This window comes from Moschus berezovskii, chromosome 11 (genome assembly GCF_049115385.1).
Source record: "Moschus berezovskii isolate FMDL1 chromosome 11, NW_MosBer_1.0, whole genome shotgun sequence".
NCBI lineage: Eukaryota > Metazoa > Chordata > Mammalia > Artiodactyla > Moschidae > Moschus > Moschus berezovskii.
In genome coordinates this window covers 58,248,858-58,265,291 of record NC_142470.1, presented here as the reverse complement: position 1 = coordinate 58,265,291, position 16,434 = coordinate 58,248,858, and the positions used below count along the sequence as shown (strand labels likewise).

Below are 16,434 nucleotides of genomic sequence, written 5' to 3'. Positions count from 1 at the left end.
ATTTTGGAGCCCAAAAAAATAAAGTCGGCCACTGTTTCCACTGTTTCCCCATCTATTTGCAATGAAGTGATGGGACCTGATGCCATGATCTTCGTTTTCTGAATGTTGAGCTTTAAGCCAACTTTTTCACTCTCCTCTTTCACTTTCATCAAGAGGCTTTAGAGTTCCTCTTCACTTTCTGCCATAAGGGTGGTGTCATCTGCATATTTGAGGTTATTGATATTTCTCCCGGCAATCTTGATTCCAGCTTGTGCTTCCTCCAGCCTAGCATTTCTCATGATGTACTCTGCATATAAGTTAAATAAGCAGGGTGACAATATACAGCCTTGACGTACTCCTTTTCCTATTTGGAACCAGTCTGTTCTTCCATGTCCAGTTCTAATTGTTGCTTCCTGACCTGCAACAGGTTTCTCGAGAGGCAGGTCAGGTGGTCTGGTATTCCCATCTCTTTCAGAATTTTCCACAGTTTATTGTGATCCACACAGTCAAAGGCTTTGGCATAGTCAATGAAGCAGAAATAGATGTTTTTCTGGAACTCTCTTGCTTTTACCATGATCCAGCGGATGTTGGCAATTTGATCTCTGGTTCTTCTTCTAAAACCAGCTTGAACATCTGGAAGTTCACGGTTCACATATTGCTGAAGCCTGGCTTGGAGAATTTTAAGCATCACTTTACTAGCATGTGAGATGAGTAAAACTGTTTGGTAGTTTGAGCATTCTTTGGCATTACCTTTCTTTGGGATTGGAATGAAAACTGACCTTTTCCAGTCCTGTGGCCACTGCTGAGTTTTCCAAATTTGCTGGCATATTGAGTGCAGCACTTTCACAGCATCATCTTTCAGGATTTGAAATAGCTCAACTGGAATTCCATCACCTCCACTAACTTTGTTCATAGTGATGCTTCCTAAGGCCCACTTGTCTTCACATTCCAGGATGTCTGGCTCTAGGTGAGTGATCACAACCTCGTGATTATCTGGGTCGTGAAGATCTGTTTTGTATAGTTCTTCTATGTATTCTTGCCACCTCTTCTTAATATCTTCTGCTTCTGTTAGGTCCCTACCATTTCTTTCCTTTATTGAGCCCATCTTAGTGGGACTGTAAGCTGTTACAGCCACTATGAAGAACAGTATTGAGGTTCCTTAAAAAACTAAACATAGAGCTTCTGTGTGACCCTGAAATCCCACTCCTGGGCATATATCTAGAGACAAACATGATCCAAAAGGATGCATACACCCTAGTGTTCATTGCAGCACTGTTTGCAATAGCCAAGACACAGAATCAACCTAAATGTCCATCGACAGAGGAATGGATAAAGAAGATGTGGTATATATATATATACAATGGAATATTACTAAGCCATTGAAAAGAATGGAATAATGCCATTTGCAGCAACATGGCTGGACCTAGAGAGTGTCATGATGAGTGAAATAAGTCAGACAGAGAAGGATATAAGTCAGACAGAGAAGGATAAACATTGTATGACATCCCTTATATGTGGAATGTGAAAAGAAATGATAGAAATGAACTTACTTACAAAATAGAGAGACTCACAGACTTAGAGAACAAACTTGTGGTTTCAGGGTTTGGGTGGGTGGGGGGGATAGGGGGAAGGGATAGTTAGGGAGTTTGGGATGGTCATGTACACACCACTGTTTAAAATGGACAACCAGCAAGGAATTCTGCTCAATGTCATTTTGCAGCCTAGATGGGAGGGGAGTTTAGGGGAGAGTGGATTCATGTATTTATATGGCTGGGTCCCTTTGCTCTTTACCTGAAACTATCACAACCTTGTTTGTTAATCGGCTATTCTTCAATACAAAATAAATAGGTAAAAAAAAAAAAATAGGTGGGTCAGGACAACTAGCTGTACAGCACATCTATGCAGGCTCTCCTTGTAGAAGCTCAATATTATTTTCTTTCTTTTCCTTTTATTTATTTTTGTTTCTTTTCTCTTTTTAAATTTATTTTTCATTGAAGGAGAGTTGATTTACAATGTCATGTTAATTTCTGCTGTACAATAAAATGACTGAGTTATACACATGTGTACATTCTTCTTTATATTGTTTTCCATTGTGGTTTATCACAGGATGTTGAAGACAGTTCCCTGTTCTGTACAGTAGGATTTTGCTTTTCATCCATTCTATATATAATAGTTTGCATCTACTAACCCCAAACTGCCCACCCACTCCTCCCTCCTCCCACCCCTGAGAAGTAAAATTTTAATCAGAGATTGAGATGCAGGTAACATCAAAGCAAGAAAAACCAGAGACCCACCCAGGGACCATGAGGCCAACAATCTCGCCCCTGCCCTGGGCCAGGGCAGCTCAGCCAATGACTGGTTTTGTGTGTTTATTTTATCTTCTTGGATCGCAGCTCTAAAGAGTGTGGTGACCTGGACCTCTCTTTGAGGATTTGGGGGTGAAGGGGGGCTGAAGTAGAAGAGAATAGCTTTATTACTTTGCCAGGCAAAGGGGGACACAGTGGGCTCCAGCCTCAAAAACTATGTGTCTTAACTTGGAGAAATTTTATAGTAATGGTTCATCAGTTCAGTTCAGTCACTCAGTCGTGTCCAACTCTTTGCGACCCCATGAATCACAGCACGCCAGGCCTCCCTGTCCATCACCAACTCCCGGAGTTCACTCAAACTCATGTCCATCGAGTCGGTGATGCCATCCAGCCATCTCATTCTCTGTCATCCCCTTCTCCTCCTGCCCCCAATCCATACTGTACATACAATTCATAGTAAAGGCAGCTCATGGACTTTCTTCTGATGAGTTTGTGGTGAAGCAATTGGGAGTCCACATCATTAATCTTCAGGTCCAACTTATCTGACGTCTATGTGCTTAGGGGCAGCATACGAGTTAGCTTCTCCCGCTTGAAGGGGTTTCAGTATCTTTCAGTTCAGTTCAGTCGCTCAGTCGTGTCTGACTCTTTGTGACCCCATGAATCACAGCACGCCAGGCCTCCCTGTCCATCACCAACTCCCGGAGTTCACTCAAACTCATGTCCATCGAGTCGGTGATGCCATCCAGCTATCTCGTTCTCCGTCGTCCCCTTCTCCTCCTGCCCCCAATACCTCCCAGCATCAGAGTCTTTTCCAGTGAGTCAACTTTACTTCAAGGTGGTTGTCTGAGACATTTGGTCACCTTGTAAAATGGAAATTCTCCCTGCCCTTCACCCCCAGAAGCTGCCTAGGCCAACTTTATCCTCCTGCCACAGCAATTGGTTTGGAAACATATGATATAATTAGAGCCAAATGTAGGCTTCCCTGAGATTAATTCATGAACCCTGGAAGAGACTCCCCTTCGTCTGGAGTCACCGTGTCAAGAAGATGTGAGCCCAGAGCAGCAAGCATCACAGTGCCTAGTTTCAGGACTTAATGAAGCTCAGATTCTTGATTTCTCATTGCAGACAGAATTCAGTGAGAGACAAAGTGAAAGGTAAGAAGTAGATTTATTTAGAGAAAAACATACTCCACAGACAGAGCATGAGCTATCTCAGACGGCGAGAGCGGTTCTTTGAGGATTTGATGGGAGCCATGGACACACTATCTAAAAAACCCCCCAGAACACACAGTGTTGTGTTCAGCATGATGGAGCTGAGACAATGCCCTGTGTCCAGCCCCAGGGCCCATTCCCCTGGGCGCCCAGGAGCCTGGGGTCTCCCAGCCTTCCCGCCATTACGTGGGACAGTGTGATGGAGTCCTGGCCCATGAACTGGGAGTAGAAATGAAGGCTACTCTTAGGCCTGATCCTCAACTCCCTCCTTCTTTCTGCCATCCAGATACAGAGGAACCAGGGGAGGACCCCAAGCCCTGGGGAACAGTAGAACAAGAGGAAGGATGGGCCTGGGACCAAGAGTGACTGCATGAACCTGAGCCTCCCCATTGAACCAGCCTGCCTTGCGGTATGCTGTGAGCAAGAAGATAGATACCCTGACCAACACCCCGGAGGCAGCCCCCACCCTCTGCAGCTAGGGCAGTCCTGAGTGTGCCCAGGGCAACCCCTCTGTTAAACACTCACCAGTCCCACCTTCTTGGGAGGAATGCAAATCATGGGGATCCATCTTTGTCACACGTTTACATACACTCAGTCGACTCCCGTGATAGCAACCATTTGTCATACTGATGAGGGCTTGAGGCCAACAGAAACTGCCCGAACCCCTGTGCGACCTTGAGAGTCATTCGGCTATCCTGAGTCCAGTGGTACCGATTCCCACCTGCCCAAGCCAGAAGTAGCACCCGTGATCCTCTGCTGGAGAAGGCACCCCAGGATTCAGCTACACTGGTGGCCACAGTGGTGGCCACGAGTCAGCGCCTGACTGCCTGCTCTCACCCCTCGTGTCTGCCCCTCATGGGTGGTCAGCTTATTCCTGGATGTGCGCTGCCCAGGGGGGGCCTGACCAGGCAACTGCGAAAGACAGTTTCTTCCCCCTGAACTGCCAAACTGTGCCCCTTGTCTCAGATACTTGGGACACTGTTTTTTTTTTTTTTTCTCTTTGCTTCATGTAAACGCTCTTGTGACCAATGCCAGCCATGTTCTCAGAGAAGTAGAGGAGTTTCCTGGAGGAAAGAATAAGGAGAGGGTGGTGGTAGGTGGCCATCTCCAGGCTCGCCCCTCCAGGGCTTACCCCTGGTCAAGAGCCAGGCAGGAAGCTCTTAAGAGTCATTGCTCAAGAGTAGAGGAGGCCAGAAAGGCTCCATGTAGGGAAGGGAGGGGAGTCACCCCGGCTGCTCTGGTCCTGTCTCAGTTTCCCTTCCGTAACCCAGGGAGATGGGATTGGATGTGAAGGATCAAGAGGCCCCAGGTGGGAGGGAGTCCAGGCCCCTGAGAGGAAGAATGTGTGTGTTGGGGGTGGGAGGGCGGCAAAGGGAGCAGGGAAGGTCATCGGGCAGGATACGGCAGGGTGGGGGTGGCCAGGGGGGCAGGCAGGAGTGTCACTTCTGGGAAGAGGCGGGGATCAAAGCATCTGGAGGGCTCTCTAGGGCAAAGGCAAATACTGAGGTCACCACTGCTCCCACAGAGCCCTGCCCCCACACCCCAGCCCCCAGCTATAAGGGCCCCCGCCCCAAGCAGGGTGTCCAGGCTGTGGAGGTGTCATGGCCAAGTCACACCTGCTGCCATGGCTGCTGCTGCTGCCCATACTTTGTGGTCCAGGCACTGGTGAGTCCCCCCAGCCTCCCCTTGCCTCCCCACCCTCCGGAGCTAGGTGTGGAGGGGACACTGCAAACTTCTCAACCATTCACTGAGCCCTGGCTCTGTCCCAAGCATTATCCTTAGTCTGGACATTATCCTCATTTTAAAGAAGAGGGAGCCTTGACTCAGAGATTCCAGGGCTGGTCCAAGGTCACACAGCTGGTGGGCACTAGAGTAGGTAGAGGGCTTCCCAGGCGATGTTATAGTAAAGAACACACCTGCCAATGTAGGAGATGCAAGAGACATGGGTTCGATCCCTGGGTCAGGAAGATCCCCTGGGGAAGGGCATGGCAACCCATTCCAGTATTCAGGCCTGGATAATCCTGGGGACAGAGAAACCTTGCGGGGGGGGTGTTACAGTTCAAAGGGTCTCAAAGAGTCGGACACGACTGAAGCAACTTAGCATGCACACACAGAGAAAGAGAAGCCAGAGCTGTCTGACTAGCAGGCTTAACAGCCATGCATCCCAGTAAAATTAGGTGTGGAGTTTGGGGGAGGCCAGTGCACCAGGTGTGTCATGGATCCCAAGGTTGCTCTGACTTCAAACAGCAGCTGCTGGGACCACATACTCCGTGGCCTGTGCCCAGGGCCCCAAGTTCTGGTGCCAAAGTCTGGAGCAAGCACTGCAGTGCAGAGCCCTAGGGCACTGCCTGCAGGAAGTCTGGGGACATGTGGAAGCCGTGAGTACTACCCAAGGATGTAGGGAGACAAAAGTGCTCGGGGTAAAGAGTTCTGGGTAGACTCTGGATGTGCCTGATGTATTGGAGCCCCTGTAGGGATAGGAAGGGATGGAGTGGAATGGGATAGAATATGATGGATAGGGTGGGGTGGGATGAATGGGATGGGATGGATGGGGTGAGATGGAATGGGATGGGATGAGATGGATGGGATAAATGAGATTGGATGGGATGGGGTAAGATGGGATGGAATGGGATGGATGGGGTAGGATGAGTGGGATGGAATGAATGGGATGGGATGGGATGGACAGGGTGGGATGGGATGGGATGGGATGACTGGGATGGGGTGGACACATGCCTGTGTCTTGGAGTGCCCTGTCAGCCTTAGCCACCTGAGCTGGGAGCATGCCCCCCATCACGTGCTCCACCTTGGGGCCCTCTCCTCAGGATGACCTGTGCCAGGAATGTGAGAACATCTCCCGCATCCTCACCAAGATGGCCAAGGAGGTCATTTTCCAGGTAATGAGGCCCATACCCTGAATTGAAGCTTGGAGGTTAAGAGATGGAAGAAGAGGTGAGCCTCTTAAAGGAGCATCTCCAGGCTGGGGGTGATGCCTGGGTTTACCACGGGTCTCCTGGTTGGGAGAGGGCTCGGGGAGTGATCTCAGCTTCACAGTCTTTCCCAAGGGGAGCTACCCTTCCTGTGCCCAACCACACAGCTCCTTTAGCACCCTCCCAACTCCAGGGCCCTGGGCAAAGGTGACCAGTCAGTTGGGCAGTGGCCCCATGTCCAGGGGCTCAGATGGGGCAGACCTCAGAGAGGCCAGGCTAACGGTCCTCTCTCTGGCCTGTCTCCCAGGACACAGTGCGCAAATTCCTGGAGCAGGAGTGCGATGTCCTTCCGCTGAAACTCTTGGTGCCCCAGTGTCGCCACCTGCTGGACACCTACTTTCCTCTGCTCATTGACCACTTCCAGAGCCAGATGGTGAGGCTGCCCACCTCGCCTCCAGCCTGTCTCCCAGCTGCCTCCCTCATTTGCTTGCCCTTTCCCAGAGTTCCCCCACATGTGGTACCCCAGCACACACACACAGACACATACAAGTGTGCATCCTACCCACACCCAGTCCAGGAAACTCAGTGCCCCTCAGCTGGTGCCCAGATCACAGCCCCACCCACTAAGCTGTACACAGTGGGCCTGCACACTTACAAACACCTACACACACCCTCACACTCTTCATACAAACATACACTGGGTCACAAATCCATACTACAGACACACAGTCTCAGGTAAAACTCACAGCATCCCACAAGAATAACCAATTCTACTTTGTGCCAACTCTGAGTAGGCTCTAAGCTTTAAGTCCTAAAAATACTGTAATTAAAGGAATCCTGCAACAACTGCTTCAGAGAAGTTAACACCCAAGAATGTGTGTCCTTAGTCACCTAGCTGTGTCCGACTCTTTGCAACCCCATGGGCTACAGCTCACCAGGCTCCTCTGTCCATGGAATTTTCCAGGCAAGAATACTAGAGTGAGTTGCCATTCCCTTCTCCAGGGGAACTTCTTGACCCAGGGATCAAACCGCAGTCTCCTGCATTGCAAGTGAATTCTTTACCAGTGAGCCACCAGGGAAGCCTTGGTGGTTCCAGTGGTAAAAATCTTCCTGCCAACGCGGGAGATGCAAGACACAGGTTTGATCCCCTGGTCAGGAAGATCCCCTAGAGTAGTTAATGGCAACAAACTCCAGTATTCTTGCCTGGAAAATTCCACGGACAGAGGAGCCTGGAGGGGTACAGTCAGTCCCATGGATATAACTGAGCACATAAATACCCAAAGATACACAATAATTGGTCAAGCTTTGATTTTGACCTCTGTCCTTTGAATCCACAATTCACATTCTTGATTAAGGAAAGGCAGCATCCATGTAGTTTAACATGTGGGTCTAAAGTCTTATTACAGAGAATGCAAAAGGAATAACAATTTGCCTAATAAAATTTGAGTTTCTCCTCCAGAAAAAACAAACCCACGTCATCTGCATACTCACACAAAAGACACAGTCTCATGCACTTATACTCATTCATTCTCACAAATATCCACACTCACACTCATTTACACACATCCCCAGACAAGTGCCCCAAAGCCCCCACATGACCTCCCTCTCTGCCTTTGGTCTCCCTCATCCCTTCCACAGAATCTTAAACCACAACCCCAAACCAGCCTGCTCCCCTCATTCCAGGCCAAAGACAGTGGCCTGGTATCTGAATCCTTGAGCCAGACCAAGCAGCAGTGGGGCTCCCTCCCCCACCCTAACCACCCCCTCACCCTGTGTTGTGCCCTAGAACCCGAAGTTCATCTGTCAGCATGTGGGCCTATGCAAGCCCAGGCATCCAGAGCCAGGGAAGGGGCCAGAGCCATGGGGCTCTCTGCTGGACAATGTGGCCCTCCCCCTGCTGCCAGGGGCCCCCCAGGCCAAGCCTGGGCCTCAGACACAGGTGAGGTGGGGATCCAGAGCGCCAGGGCCACAGCCGAGGCCCTGGAGGCTGGGAGCACTTGACTTGGGAGGGGCAGAGACGAGAAGGGCACCAGCAACTACAGACAGGGCCTAAGGCGGGAGCAGGAGGAGACGGAGGCGAGCCTGCTGTCCAGCCTGCCTCCAGCGTGATTCTTCCGCCAGGACCTCTCCGAGCAGCGGTTCCCCATCCCCCTCCCCTTCTGCTGGCTGTGCCGGACTCTGATCAAACGGATCCAGGTTGTGATTCCCAAGGTGAGTCGTCCAGGCCACAGGGTTCCCCACTGCTCCACTTCCCCTATCCTTCCTCAGAGGTTAGGAGGGGGGCCATTTGTGATTGTTCCCACGCGAGGCACGCTGCCCTCAGGCCAGGACTAGAGCTCCTTCAACAGTCGTGACGCCCTCCCTGTGTGCCAGGCACTGTGCGTGTGTGCTCAGTCACTCAGTCGTGTCCGACTCTGCGACCCCATGGACTGTAGCCCACCAGGCTCTTCTGTCTATAGAATTCTCTGGGCGAGAATACTGGAGTGGGTTGCCATTCCCTTCTCCAGGGGATCTTCCTGACCTAGGGACTGAATCTGCGTCTCTTAGGTCTCCTGCATTGACAGGCAGATTCTTTACCTCTGTGCCACCAGGGAAGGCCTCCAGGCACTATGCCAGGTGTCAAAATACAGGAAAGAATCTGTCCTCTTTGTGGAAATGGTGCTTTCAAGTTTTCTCTTCAGCCTGAGGGTTGGGATATGTATGTATCAGAAACAAAGTGAAACATTGTTCCAGTAAAATCTGTACCAAATTGGCTGGGAAAGAAAGAAAAAGAGAGAAAGGAAGAAAGGAAGGAAAAGAGAGAGAAAGAAAGGGAGAGAAAGAGAAAGGAAGAAAAGAAGAGAGAGAAAAGGAGGGAAGGAAGAAAGCAAGCGAAGATGCTTTCATTTTACAAAAGAAGAATTAGATGGACACTCACTCCATCCCTGCCCACCCTGAACACGGAGTCTTCCAAACTTTGTAGTGACCATCACCCGATGACCTTGCCTTGAAATGGGGCCCAAGTGAGGACAGACCTGCCCTGTTGGCCCTTCCAGATGGGGCCAGTATGGCCACCTGCTCACTAAGGGTGTGTCCACCCTCCTGAGTCTGCATTGCAGTGGGAGAGATTTTTTTCAGATAGTGATGAGTTCAGAGCCGAGAATTAAGACAGATGAGGGAAGGAACAGTGACAGGAAAATGGGGGTGGGATGGTTGGTCAGGAAGCTTCCCTGAGGTTAAGTTGAGACCTGGGGAACGGCTAGGACCAATGGGCAAAGGGTCTTAAGCAGAATGAGCTTGGGCTGCAGCGTGCAGCCTGCAGGGAGAGGTTGAGAAGGGAGCAGAGGGTAGGCCAGGTGAAGGGACACTGGGCTTTGTTCCGCTTCTTCTTTTTTACAATTTTATTTATTTATTTGTTTTTGGCGGCAGTGGGTCTGTTTCTGCACAGGCTTTTCTCTAGTTGCGTGCTCAGACTTCTCATTTTGGTGGCTTCTCTTGTTGCGGAGCATGGGCTCAATAGCTGTGGCACATGGGCTTAGTTGCTCCGAGGCACGTGGGATCTTCTTAGGGAAGGGAGTGAACCCGTGGTTCCGGCATTGGCAGATGGATTCTTTACCACTCAGCCACCAGGAAAGCCCTGGGCTTTTTTATGAAGGCAGTACACAGCTGTGGAAGGGTTTCAGGCAGGAGGAGCCATGACCAGATTTACACTTTAGCAAGATCTCTCTCCTGGTGTTTGAAGATGGTATCAGGCAGAAGGGAGGGAAGAATGAGAGCAAGGAGAATCCTTAGGAGACCATGGCAGAAAGCACAGTGGGCCTGAAACTAGTAGGGGGACTGGGGTCTGTCTGGGAGGTGGGCTCCGCAGGACTCGGTGATGGAGGGGACCAGGGGCGTGAAGATGAGTAGGGAGTCAGCCATGACTCTATGGACCTTGGCTTGAGCGACAGGCTCTTTGGAATGCCCCCACCCCCCGCTGAGATGGGTGGATTTGAGAAGAAACAGGTCTGGGCAGAAAAATTAGGACTTCTTTCCTGGCCATGATAAGTTTGAGTCGCCTATATAACATACAGAAGGAGGCGACGAGCAGGCAGCCTGCCAGATCACTGGGCAGGTCCAGAGACGTCAGTCTGAAAGTCGTGGCTACAGACAAGATTTAAATCCAGGGATGTGGGATGGACCAGGAGGAGGAAGAGGAAAAAGCCAGCAAAAGAGCCTGAGGAGCGACAGCCAGGGAGGTGGGGACACCACAGTGTGAGGATGTGGAGCCTGAGACAAGAAGGCACTTCAGCGTAGAGGGAGTGGTCACTGGGGTGAAATCTGCAGAGGAGTCGACAAGACATGACCGGGGGGTTGCTGGTGACCTTGAAAGCTGTTTTGGAGGAGTTCCGGGGACAGAACTACAGCATTCAGTATCAACAACTCTTTCTTGAAGTTTTTCTGGGAAGGGAAAAGAAGATGGGTGAGACTTTGGGTTTTTGTTTTGTTTTTTTAACTTTTTGGCCTGTGGGATCTTAGTTCCCTGACCAGGGATTGAACCCGCAGCCCCTGCAGTGGAAACACAGAGTCTTAGCCAGAGGACCCCCAGGGAAGCCCTGAGATGGGTGAGGGTTTTTAATGACAGAAGCTATTTTAGCATGTTCACATGCTGATGAAAGGGAAGGGCAAGAGGGAGAAGCAACGAAGCAGAACAGAAGGGGATGCAGGGTGGACCCTGTGCACAAGGAGATGGCCAGCCTCTGACAGAGCTGGGGTCCCTCATCACAGTGGGAGGAGAGGACGAGTGTGGGATCTGATGCAACCAAAATGGGTCCTTGTGGTGAGATGTGTCATTTGGAAGGTGTCACATCCGAAAAATATACATGTCCCCCTCTTCTGCTTCTTCCTTGGCCGTCCTGATGCTGAGGGACAGCAGGGGCTTCAGGCAGGAACAGGGCCCAGACCAACCTGCCACATATCGGTCAAGGCTTCCTGATGGCTCAGCAAGTAAAAATCTGCCTGCAATGCCAGAGACGCAGGAGGTGCAGGTGCGATCCCTGGGTTGAGAAGATCCCCTAGAGGAGGAAATGACAACCCACTCCAGTGTTCTTGCCTGGGTAATCCCACGGACAGAGGAACCTGGCAGGCTACAGTCCGTAGGGTCGCAAAGAGTCGAATACGACTGAAGCAGCTGGGCTCACACACACAAACATAGTTGATGTGCAATAGTATATAACTCACAAGTGTACAATATAGAGACTCACAACTTTCAAGGGTTACACTCCATTTATAGTTATTATAAAATATTGGCTATATTCCCTGAGATGCGCAGTAGATCCTTGCAGCTTATTTCACATATGAAAGTCCTTTGCATGAACTGGCTGAGTGAATAAAGGAGCGGAGGAAAAAGCATGCCTGCATCCTCTCTCCTTGCTCTTCAGCAGGGAGGTTGTGTTTGGAATCAAGGGTGGGGTGGGATGGGGGAACTCCTTACTTCCCCATGGGGCTCCTGAAACCAGGGACTCCTTGACTCTGGGAGCCACTGACAGGAGCTTGTCCACCTGTGGGGGAAGCATGGCACCACTGGCTCAAGAGGGAGAAGACTCGGGTTGGTTCTGCCTCTACCCCAGGCTGCCATGTGGCCTGAGCAATGTCCACCTCTCTGGGAAACTCTGGAATTTCAACAATTCCAGAGTCTTTGAAGTCAGAGTAGGGGCCTGTGGCCTGGTTCTCGCACCAGCTCAGTGACTCTGGACAAGTCCCCTGGACTCCCTGATGTTCAGCGTCTGTCTGCAAACAGCACGATAATTCTCCAAGGCCTCCAGGGAAGGTCTACAAAGCACCCTGAGCAGGTCTTTCGGGGGAAGGTCCCACCCTGTCCTTTCTCGGCCCCCACCCCAGGGTGTACTGGCCATGACTGTGGCCCAAGTGTGCCACGTGGTCCCCCTGCTGGTGGGCGGCATCTGCCAGTGCCTGGTTGAGCGCTACACTGCCATCCTCCTGGACACGCTGCTAGGCCGCATGCTGCCCCAGCTGGTCTGCGGCCTCGTCCTCCGGTGCTCCAGCGAGGACAGCCCGGGCCCAGGTGAGCCTGCCGCCCTAGGCCCTGCCCATCACCCGCTCCCATCCCCTCCCCTGCCCACCACAGCCCTACACGACGTTCCCCTTCTCGGGTCCACCTGTGCTGCGCCAGTGAGGACAGGAACGTGGCTGTTTTTTCTCTCTAGCCCTCCCTGCCCTGGGGTCCCTGCCTGGAGAAGCCCTCCCTGCCCTGGGGTCCCTGCCTGGAGAATGGCTGCCACAAGACTCTGAGTGCCAGCTTTGCATGTTTGTGACTACCCAGGCAGGGAATAGCAGTGAGCAGGCCATGCCACAGGCAATGCGCCAGGCCTGCCTAGGCACCTGGCTGGACAGGCAAAAGGTGAGTGGCAGGCGTGCAGTGGGGCTTGGGACCCAGGGGCTGCCCGAGGTGGAGGGTTGCGTCCAAGACAGGTTTCCCAGACAGAGACACACAGAGTGGGCTGGACCTCTGCCCTTAAGGTGCTCAGATGCAGACAGAACGCAGGCCAAACAATGACGTCATCGTAACTTAGGGCAAAAGGTCAGGAGACGTCTCTGGACCAGGGGCATGGGCTCAGGAGGACGAGCAGGCCTCCCTCACGGACCAGGAGAGACGCCCGGCCATCTGCCAGGAGATGAGTAATGCAGGGCCAGCTGAACAAGAGAAGGCCTGGCCTCCTCTCCAGGTCGCAGTCCTGTCCCTGCCCCAAGGCTCCTCCCGGTGTGACTCAGTGGGGACCAAGCCACCGGCAAGAGGCCTGGGCCTGGGGTCCTGGAGCCCTGGTGATCTCTGAGAGTGGGTGGCTGACTGACTCCTGGAGAAGGCCGCTTTCCACACGGTGCTCCTCTCATCAGGTCTCCAGGACCAGATGAGCTTCAGGGTGGCTTCCAGAACTGAAATGGAGAGGGGAGGGGAGGAGGGGGCCAAGATCCTGCCCCTCAGTCTCCATCTCTGAGGTCCCTGGTTTCCCTGACGGAAACCCCCATTTCCACCCAGCGGCTTGTTCAGTCTCACAGCCAGAGCTGCTCACTGGGGGCCGAGGGCTGGACCTACACCAGGCCCAGCGAGCTCTGAGGTGATCCACACAAGTGGGGAGGCCAGACAGTAAGGCAGGAGGGCCCTGCCCTGGGCCTGCGTCCACCCAGCCCTGTGTCTGCCTCCTCCCTCAGTGTGAGCGGTTTGTGGAGGAGCACGCGCCCCGGCTGCAGACTCTGGTGTCCAGCGGCTGGGATGCCCACATGGCCTGCCAGGTATGCTCACCCCTGCCAGCTGGTTCCAGGACTTGCCTCAGCTCCCAGAGTGCCCCCCGATGCCCCTGGCCCCCCGCTCCAGCCCATAGTTCTCAGTGCCGGGCAGCCCCAGGAGTGCCGGCCCACGGCTGGGAGGTGTCCTCCTATGTTTTACTATAGACAAGGCAGTCTCAGAGAAGTCAAGAAAAAGCCACAAAAGAATGAAAAGGGAGGAGTATGGGAAGGAAGGGGCTTCCCAGGTGACACTAGTGGTAAAGAACCTGCCTGCCAATGCAGGAGATCTGGGTTCAATCCCTGGGTCGGGAAGATCCCCTGGAGAACAACCCACTCCAGTATTCTTGCCTGGAGAATCCCATGAACAGAGGAGCTTGGCGGGCTATAGTTCAGAGGGTTGCAAAGAGTCAAACAGGACTGAAGGGACTGAGCACATGGAAGGGAGGGGCAGCTTTAATGAGTGTGGTTGGATGTGTTTTCTGGGATGGGGGTTGTTCACTGAGCAGTGTGTGCTTGGTGGGGGTGGGGGCGGGTACAAATTGTGTGTCCTGGGGCAAGTATGCCCCTCCTCTGGCTCCAAACCCTGAAGGCCTGTGGCTTGGAGGGTGGCCTGAGGGACCCACAACGTCACACCAAGAGCTCTCACCAGGTGGCAGGTGGAGTGAGAGCTGCCCCTGCGGGGGTGGGAGGAGCCCCCCAACCTCTTAGAGCTGGGAATCAGGGGTGCAAGACGTCAGGGCCCTAATACTGTCCCATGGCAGGCCCTGGGGACATGTGCAACTCCGTTCAGTCCTCTCCAGTGTGTCCACAGCCCCCACTTCTGATGGGAATGCACAGCCACGGCAGGTGAGTCCAGACTCCCACTGATGGGAGGGGGGACGGTCCTGCCCACACCGGGAGGGGGGCTCCTCTGTCCCCAGGCAGGAAGAGGCAGCCTCCAATCTTCCATCCTCCTCCTCACAGGCTGAACTCAAGGCTCCTGAGGGCCCCAGCAGCGCCGTCTTGACTGTCCACTCTCAAATCCGCTCACCCCTCTGCCCAGAATCCCCGTGGCGTTCAGTGCCAGGCCCAGCTCCCAGCTTGCTGGCCCTCTCCCAACCCAGAGGGGAGCTTCTGCGCCTGACCATGGCTTTCCCCTCACAGACCACCCTCTGCACTCACTGATCCTCAGTACCAAATGTGCTTACACCAAGCCCTGCCTTTCCTGAAACTCAGGGGACACCAGACATTACTCCCCAAAGACGCCAGGAACTCCTCCATCGCCTGACTCTTCCTGAGATTCCTCCCTCTCTCCCTCAATGTCACTGGGTTAGAGGTGATCCCTTAGGAGAGAGGAGCGGGTCAGAGGCAGCCTCCATGCCAGGTGCTTCTGGAGAGGGAAGCGCCCCTGAGAACAGACCCGGCAACTTCACAGTTCTGCCCAAAGCAAAACCCCCAACATGAAGGTCATGCATTCACCTCTTTTCACTCGTTTTTTTACAATGCAATGAGTACCTGTGACCAGGCCACATTCTCGGAACAAGGGCTAGAGGTGTGAATAAAACAGTGAGCCCCCCACAACCCTACTGAAGCTCACGCCCCAGGGCCATCTGTGGGTGGAAGGAAGTCCAGCCTGCTCCAGAGATCCTCGAGAATCACGAGCCCCTGGGGGAGGTGGTGGGGAGGAAGTGTCTGTGACGATTCAGACCCTCCCTCCAGAGACAAGTTTAATGTCATCCCTCCCCATTGATGGCAGCTGCTGGGGCCAGGGGGTGGGGGCGGGGGTCAGGGAGCTGCCAGAAAGAGCTGGGCCTTCCAGCCCTATTGAAACAGGAAGAGGAGTGGTTGACACAGAAGGCCTGGGCTCTGGTCTGAACTCTGCCAGCCCCTGGCCGTGGGTCCCCAGCCAAGACACACCACTCCTCTCTGGACCTCACTCTTCTCAGTGACAAAGGCGGAGCTGGGTCAGGTGGTTTTCAGGACTCTCCATATGACAAGACGCCACCTCTGTCTCCCTGCCCTGCCCACACTGAGAAGAAGGGTGGGCTTCATTCCCATGCTCCCCTTCCTCATCTCCTTTCCTCCAAAGGCTCTGAGGCTGGTAGGCCACAGGCCCGCAGATTGTGCCTTCAGTCCTGGGTCAGCCTGGTATGTCTTATCTCTGACCACAGCCTGGAACCAGAGGCACTTCCATCCACTTTGGGAGTGAGGGGTGGCCAAGACCTCATCTTCTGGACAAGGAATGCAGATGGGGCTTCCGGCCCAGGGCCACCTGCACATCCCACCAAAGTCAGCCCAGCTCTCACAGCACCCCCAGCACTGGGCTGAGGGGACCTTGTCGTGGGCCCCCAGTCCTTCTCCAAGTCCTGGCATCAAGAGGACAGCGGAGGGAGAATCCTGTGCTGGCGTCACTCCCATCTCCATGTGCATGAGATACTAGCTTTTACAATCACTCTGCTAACACTTTCACAAAACTAAGAATTCAGAAGAATAAAAAAGTGGAAACAGAAAGTCCCAGAAAAGACAGACACGTGAAATCCTTAAACTTTTTTTAAATATCAGGAAATTCCTGGTGTGGTTGAAAGTGGGCACAGCGGGGCTCAATCCTGGTGGAAGGTGATTGGGCGCGTTCGTATGTAAGTGTTTTCCTGTCGCTTTTTGTTAAGATGTAAAAGGGGGTTTTCTTTTTATCTTTTTGTACGGTTGTTGTTCAGCCATGTGTGACTCTGCAACGCCATGGACTGCAACATTGTTGAACTTCCAACTTGT

General features: G+C 52.8%; 1 protein-coding gene and 1 pseudogene across 8 annotated transcripts; both read left to right on the top strand.

The window, feature by feature from the left end:
* Positions 1-3,975, top strand: part of LOC148776147 (putative G protein-coupled receptor 160) — a 47,771-nt pseudogene extending 43,796 nt beyond the window's left edge.
* A 1,031-nt stretch (positions 3,976-5,006) lies between these two features.
* SFTPB (surfactant protein B) lies at positions 5,007-16,191 on the top strand. 8 transcript variants are annotated; one of them, XM_088841338.1, is made up of 11 exons: positions 5,007-5,161; positions 5,744-5,874; positions 6,319-6,390; positions 6,731-6,856; positions 8,210-8,362; positions 8,545-8,634; positions 12,283-12,466; positions 12,609-12,802; positions 13,612-13,692; positions 14,448-14,532; positions 15,837-15,974. In XM_088841338.1, the coding sequence occupies exons 1-10, from the start codon at positions 5,098-5,100 to the stop codon at positions 14,508-14,510; spliced, it is 1,158 nt and encodes a 385-aa protein (XP_088697464.1). In that variant the 5' UTR covers positions 5,007-5,097; the 3' UTR covers positions 14,511-14,532; positions 15,837-15,974. The 8 variants fall into 8 exon arrangements, with proteins under 8 accessions (XP_088697464.1, XP_088697465.1, XP_088697462.1 ...); XM_088841339.1 differs by lacking the exon at positions 15,837-15,974 and adding an exon at positions 14,650-14,846; XM_088841341.1 differs by having other exon boundaries at positions 5,031-5,161; positions 5,747-5,874; positions 12,352-12,466.
* Positions 16,192-16,434: the final 243 nt, after the last annotated feature.